The sequence below is a fragment of the Salvia splendens genome, chromosome 20, assembly GCF_004379255.2.
Source record: "Salvia splendens isolate huo1 chromosome 20, SspV2, whole genome shotgun sequence".
NCBI classification, from domain to species: Eukaryota; Viridiplantae; Streptophyta; class Magnoliopsida; order Lamiales; family Lamiaceae; genus Salvia; species Salvia splendens.
In genome coordinates, this window is record NC_056051.1 from 2,006,232 (window position 1) to 2,013,679 (window position 7,448).

Below are 7,448 nucleotides of genomic sequence, written 5' to 3' on the forward strand. Positions count from 1 at the left end.
TCATCAGCACCCTTATAATACCCATAACTCTACTTCACATGACCTACTTTCCCATCACATATATAATTAAACGACGATACAAATAATTTTTACTCCTTTTTCACTTTGTCAACGTATATTATTAAGAACAGTAACAAAAGTAGTACTCGTATTTCATTTATTAGCTAGTTAGTCGTGAATTGATCTTATTTTGTCTATAATTCAAAATTACAAAGCTTAATTGACCATAATTTTCCTATAATTCTCAACCATTACTTTTTAATCAAGACTTAATTATTCTACAATTTTCTACTACATTCACAATTATAAAGCTTTTTCAGTTGGGATTGATCATATTTTTTTCTTATAAATCAAATCTTATTTTGTCATAAATTCAGACTAATTTGAGTGAATATACAAAAAGTCAAAAATGTACTTTTTTAAATATAAATACATTTATGACCTTTAAAACAAATTTATGACTATTTTATCTCTTTATAGTATAGCAAATTGTAGGGATGTCAATCGGGCCAACCCGTTCAGGTTGTCGGGCTATTCGGGTTATGATTTTTTCGGGTTATAAAAGTTCGACCCTAACCCTTCGGGTTTCGGGCTAACCCACAGGGTTATTCGGGCCAATGCGTATTTTTAATTCTTTTAATATTTTCAAAAAAATAATGTGTATTTTAAATTTTCTTTAATTTTATACATATTTTTAATTAATCATTCAACAATGAAATACGTATTTTTAATTTTCTTTAATATTTTTAAAAAGATTAAGTTATTTAAATTTAAATAACTTAATCATTACATAATTATTTACAAAATATCTATCAATAGTATGTTTATGTTTATGTATTTAAAACATAAATCAATACTTTCTTTCAAAATTCAAACATAAATCAATTCGTAGAAAATTGAATAAAATTTTCATAACGTGAGAGGTGCATCGTAGATGTAACAAAAATATTTTGAATTGTTAAAGAGTGAATTATCAAGATGCTAGCTAATTGAAGTAACTCTAAGTTTTCTTGAATTATGATTGGTCAAATTTAATTTATTCAAGTTGTAAATAAGTCAAATAATAATTTATCTTTGTTTTAAGAATCATCAAAGTACGCATAATTTAATGACGAAGCGGCGTCAAAACACTTTGCACTATTATATTGGAAATATACTAAAAGAAAGCTTTTATATACGAGTATTTATGAATCCACGAACCATATAGTAATTTTTTTCGTGATCTTATATAGTCGGTTGACGTATTTGGATTTTGCATGGTTTTAGAGGGTTGTCTTGGATGATTTTGATTATATTTCTATATTTTGGTATATTTACATGTTTGTTGAGAAATGATAGAAAATGAATTAGAAAATGTACACAAAATATGTGGATGTGCAGCAGCCTTGTTTGAGTCAATGTTTCTCGCGATTTTGAAGTCTGATAAACCTCTAATTCATAGCATTCTCTTCGTCTTCGAAAGAGCTTCGCGTGGATATATTGCACGCCTCAATCGGAGCTTTGTAGAGAAAGTTATGACCGTTACAAAAACTGCTCGTTGTGCAGAAGCCTTCAACCCGATGGGCCGACCCGTAACCCGAACGGGTCAGCCCGAATGGCTCGATTTTAAATTCGGGTTGCGAAATTATAACCCTAACCCTGTATTTTTATCGGGTTATTCGGGTCGGCCAGCGGGTTCCGGGTTACATTGACATCCCTAGCAAATTGTTCATATCAGTGTTTATTAATATTGTACGATTAACCCAATAAATGTAAATCAATTGTGGAGTCCGCCGGAGATTTGGACCATGTAATCGTAATTAATTATTGTACTAATACTAACAACCAAACAAATCCAAGGTGTAATATTCAATGCTAATCGCATCTCTTGTTTTGCTCAGTCTTCCTTTCTCATTTGACCAAATTAACTAAAACCTTGTTCTTTTCTCAATTATTTCTTGAAAAGGTCAACTTCGCATCCCTATCTTGATCTCTCCCTTGTACTCTATCTTCTCCTCTTCACACACACATACACGCAATACGTGTTTATATATATATATACACACACATAGAATTCAGTCACAAAGTTATCTCCAACAAAATTAATTAGGTGACAAAATTAAATATGAATAGCCCCAAAAATGCAAAGGAGAAGAAGCCATCATCCAAATCGAAGAACAAGATTTTGAGGCTTCTACCAAAGGCAGCTCAAGCAGCGGTTTCATTCCAAAACCCCGCCTTCAGCCCGGGCCGGGCCAAGGGCTTCTCAGGCCCGATGATCCCGGCCGAGGCCCGGGGAAAATCGAAGAACTTCGAAACGCAGGAACCAACTTCTCCGAAAATCTCGTGCATGGGCCAAATCAAGCACAAGAAGAAGATGTGCAAGAAGCAAACCTCTCTGCCGAGAGGGTTCAAGCCCGCGGTAAATCCCGGGCCTGAGAGAGTCGACAAAGCCCAGTCTTCCGGCTCGGGATTGATGAAGATGTTCAGCGGAAGAAGAAAGTCCGACGCCTCGATTGACAAGCCGCCGCTCGCCGAGAGGGCGCCGAGTTTGAGCCAGATGAGGAGATTCGCCAGCAGCCGCGACACGTTCGCCGGTTTTGATTGGAAGGCAGCTCAGATAACGCCGGATTCTGGTGAAGATAGCGACGGGGAAGATGGCGGCGCCGGCATACCCTTCTCGGCGCCGATGTTGATGGCTGGCGCTGGCGGCTTCGTTTTGGAGCCGAGGAAGGAAATTAATTTGTGGAAAAGGAGGACCATGGCGCAGCCCAAACCTATCCAAGTAAACATTGCTAGGGCGCTATGATGTTAATAATCTTAATTTGGTCTTATTTTAGTTTATTAATTTCATTTATTATTCATTTAGTTATCACGAACATGTACAAAGGTGTGAAATTAAGGAAATTAATAAGATTAGCTTGATCACTTCATAACATTCAAATTGTTGAATTGGTTGAAGTTGGTGTGGATCTTGATCTCTAATTACTATTGCACAAAACCTTTATTTCCTCTTACAAATTTAATCCTAATCAACTACTACTAACAAAAGGTTAACACAAGAAACCTAAACAAGTACACGACACGCTCGCTCGGCCTTCACACACCAAGTTTCCGAGTTGAGTCAGCCGTGTCAAAATATGCATAAGGAAACAAATAAATCACCCAAATCAGGGGAGCAGTAATTGATTTAATTGATAATTCTTAGAATAAGAATTATCTTGTTTCCATATGTACATAATATCTCTCCCTATATAAAGAGGAGCTGTAAATCATTCTAATCATCCGAAAAGAATACAACACACTTGTCTATTCCTTTAGCTTCAATATGTTTAGCCATCTAATCCCGGCCTCTCTCGATAACCATCTTCAAGATGGTATCAGAGCAGGATACTAGAGGTGGGGGGCTCAGAAAAGAGTTCATCACCATCCCATATACCCCTTCTCGGCCCTTTACCTGCACCAAAATAAACGATGTCAGAATCTGACTCGGAAACCACCACAAATACCACTCAAACCTCTATCAATATCCCCTTCGAAATGGCGACTCAATTCGCTGATTTTCTGAAACAGATCAGTTCATCAGCCAAACCAAAAACCTCAGATACCACCCAAAATCAACTTGAATCCCTTGGTGACGTCCACGTCACAACCAAACTTAATGGGGAAAATTATCCCCTTTGGACAAAACTCATGAAACGAGCCATAGGAGGAAAGGGCTTGATATCTCATATCTATGCAGGTTCAAACCCCCCATCCATAACCGATCCCGACTATTCCAAATGGCAACAACGAGATCATTGTTGTTTCAATTGGATAATCAATAACATCGAGATAGAACTTGTGAATGAAGTCTCAATATACGAGACAGCCAAGGATCTGTGGGAAGGCCTAGCAATCACATATGGCAGTGGAGGAGACCCACTCCAAGTGTTCGATCTACATCGACAAGCTGACAGAATGAAGCAAGGGAGCATGACACTCGAAGCACTCTGGCAGAAGTTTCAAGATCTATGGATTTCCATAGACTCCAGAGATCCGAACGATATAACAGATCCAGAATCGATCGTGAAGACCAACAAGAGAACCCAGAGACACAGAACATATCAGTTTCTCTATGCCCTTGATGAGAAACATGATGCCGTAAAGAAGGAGATCCTGAACAGAGATCCCATACCAGATGTCCGTACTGCATACGGGATGGTAAGACAGGCAGCGGCGAACAACCGAGTTCTTAACCCAGCGACGGCAGAACCAGCAGCCCCTGGCATCGGAACTGGGCTCGCGGCCGTCAACCGAAACAATCCTAGACCGCACATCCCATTCAGAAACACAACCGCCGAACGGAGAGGGGAGGAAGATAAAAGTCGCCTCTCTTGCACTCACTGTGGAGGCAAAAAACACACCAAGGAGACGTGTTTCCACATCCACGGGTATCCCGATTGGTGGGAAGAAATGAAGAAGGGAAGACAAAACCGGAATCGTGGCGGTGGGGGAAGAGCTGTGGCGGCCGCAGCGGTGGGTGACCGCGCCGCCTTCGCCGAAAAATCGACGGGCAGCGGCGTCTCCAGCAACGCTCAAGCTGCCGAAAGTCATGGTGAGGAGGAGAGAGCTGTGGCCTCAGTCTCGGTGGCACGAGTGTGGAATGATGGTAAGCCGACGACAGGAGAGTCGGCGGTGATGTGCACCGAAGGGGAGGCGGCGGAGAGTGCTAGAATTTGGGGAGGAAGAGAGGCGGCAGAGGTTTTGGGGGGGATTACCGTAATTACCCCAAATAACATAAAATACCCCATCCATTCTCCAGACTCTAAAACTTACCCCCCATCTTGTCCTATTTTCGAAACAGACCCCATATATACCTCAAGCACCCAACTTGAACCCCAGTCTCACTATATATACCAAACAGGCCCCTCACAAACGACCCATGTCTATTTTGGTCCCTCAAAATCAGATAATCCCATCCCCATTGACCAAAAATGCAAAAATCTAGCCGAAAAACCCACAATCGAGTGTAAAAACACTTTTGAAGCTCTAGCCAATTCCTCGACCTCCATTGTAGGAAAGAAAGATAGTCATTGGATTTTCGATTGTGGGGCAACCGATACCATGTCCTTTGACTCCTCTGATTTTTTAGCCATTACCCAGTCAAAAAAATCCTATGTCCAAACAGCCAGTGGGGATTTAGCACCAGTCCAAGGGGCGGGCACTATTATTATCTCACCTACTTTACGCCTTTCCAATTGTCTATTTGTCCCATCATTGTCTCACAAACTCTTATCTGTTAGTCATGTGACTAAAGAGCTCCATTGCAAGGTACTAATGCAGCCCGATTTTTGCATGTTACAGGATACGAAGACGGGAACGATAGTTGGGCGTGGCACTGAACGACATGGACTGTATTATTTGGACGAGACAACCCAACAGAGTGCTGCGTTGCTTACTCACGGACTGGCAGAAAGGCAGATCTGGCTTTGGCATCGTCGGTTAGGGCACCCTTCCTTGGGATATATGCGTTTACTTTTTCCCGAGATAGCTACTTCTTTTTCTATGCAGTGTGATACTTGTTTTTTGGCCAAAAGCCACAGACATTCGTTTCAATTAAACAATACTAGAATGAAGACTCCTTTTGCTTTAATTCACTCGGATATCTGGGGTCCTGCTCCTGTTATTGGTGGTCAAGGTCTTCGCTATTTCTTGCTTTTTGTTGATGACTATTCTCGAATGACTTGGGTGTACTTTCTAAAATCAAAATCTGAGGTTTTTGAGACTTTTACCCAGTTTTACACCCTTGTGAAAACCCAATTTAATCAAACCATCCAAATTCTTAGATCTGATAATGGGGGTGAATATGTCAACTCGAAAATGCAAAAATTCTTTACTGATAATGGTCTCGTCCACCAAACAACTTGTGCTTATACACCAGAACAAAACGGGGTAGCCGAAAGGAAGAATAGGTATCTCCTGGAAATAACTCGAGCACTACTCATCGAGTCACAAGTTCCAAAATCCTTCTGGCCAGAAGCCATCGCTACTTTAGCCTATCTTATAAACCGACTTCCTACAAATATCCTAAACTTTAAAACACCCTTAGACATCTTTTCCACCCATTGCCAAGTACCTTCCTCACTAAGCCTCGACCCTAAGGTGTTTGGATGCTCTGTCTTTGTCCACATCCCTAAACACGAAAGAACAAAATTTTCCCCTTGTGCAGTCAAATGTGTCTTCTTGGGATACGGTAAAAATCAAAAAGGATATCGGTGCTACAACCCCAAAACACGCCAAATGTACACCACTATGAACTGTGATTTTGTTGAGGGGGAATTCTACTATAGCCAGCCTAGCAGTCAGGGGGAGAATCAACCAAATACACCAAAAAGTGACTTACTAGACTGGACCACCACTCATACTCCACCTACTGCACCACCCATTCCACCTACACCACCTACACCACCTACTCCACCTACACCACCTACTCCACCTACACCACCCGATCCCGATCATGCCGAATCAGATCGTGTTCTGGAAGTTGGTCCATCAGAGGAGGTTAGCGGCACCGCCGGGCAGTCAATCGATTCCAATATACAGAACGTGGAGTTCAGTGACATGGCCTCACCATCCGCCTCGTCTTCAAATCCTGAGGTAAATGAGTCTATTTTTGATGATACTAACAATAACAGAGAAGTAGTTAGAGTGGATGAAGACACAGGACAATATGAATTGCCACACAGAAGCACTAGAGGCATTCCACCAAAGAGATATTCTCCTGAGTGGAAAGGGCGAAAATCCAAGTACTCCGTGGCGAATAAGGCTCAAGGACAGCTCACAGAAATGGCGCGTGCTTTCGAGGCTGCCCTATACGAAGAAGAGGAAATTCCTTGGTCATTTGAGGAAGCAATGAAGTACAAGCACTGGAGGGAAGCTATAAAAAAAGAGATAGATTCCTTGATAAAAAATGGAACATGGGAGAAGTGTACCTTACCAAAAGGGAAGAAACCAGTTGGGTGTCGGTGGGTCTTCACCATTAAAAGGAGAGCCGATGGTTCGATCGAGAGATATAAGGCAAGATTAGTGGCTAAAGGCTATACTCAGGTATACGGAGTGGACTACGCGGAAACCTTCTCCCCAGTTGCCAAGTTGAACACCGTAAGAACTCTACTATCTGTAGCTGCTTGTAAAGAATGGCCTCTACATCAGTTTGATGTTACTAACGCCTTCTTACATGGAGAACTGGAGAAAGACAAAGAAGTGTATATGGAGATTCCCCCTGGGTGCTCGGAAGAATTCGGTGAAGGACAAGTTTGCAGACTAAGAAAGACTCTATATGGATTGAAGCAGTCCCCTAGAATCTGGTTCGGGAGGTTCTGTCAAGCAATGGTTAAGCATGGCTTCAAGCAGAGTCACTCTGACCATACATTGTTCTTGAAAAGAAGAGGTGACAAGGTAACATGTTTGATTATATACGTGGATGA

The 7,448-nt window shown here is 41.4% G+C and overlaps 1 protein-coding gene across 1 annotated transcript; it reads left to right on the top strand.

The window, feature by feature from the left end:
- The first annotated feature begins 2,055 nt into the window (after positions 1-2,055).
- LOC121781280 (uncharacterized protein At1g76070-like) lies at positions 2,056-2,923 on the top strand. Its single transcript, XM_042179019.1, has one exon. The coding sequence runs from the start codon at positions 2,105-2,107 to the stop codon at positions 2,786-2,788; it is 684 nt and encodes a 227-aa protein (XP_042034953.1). The 5' UTR covers positions 2,056-2,104; the 3' UTR covers positions 2,789-2,923.
- Positions 2,924-7,448: the final 4,525 nt, after the last annotated feature.

Excerpts from the sequence above, each read along its gene's own strand:
- LOC121781280 (XM_042179019.1), top strand. The coding sequence starts at position 2,105 with ATGAATAGCCCCAAAAATGCAAAGGAGAAGAAGCCATCATCCAAATCG.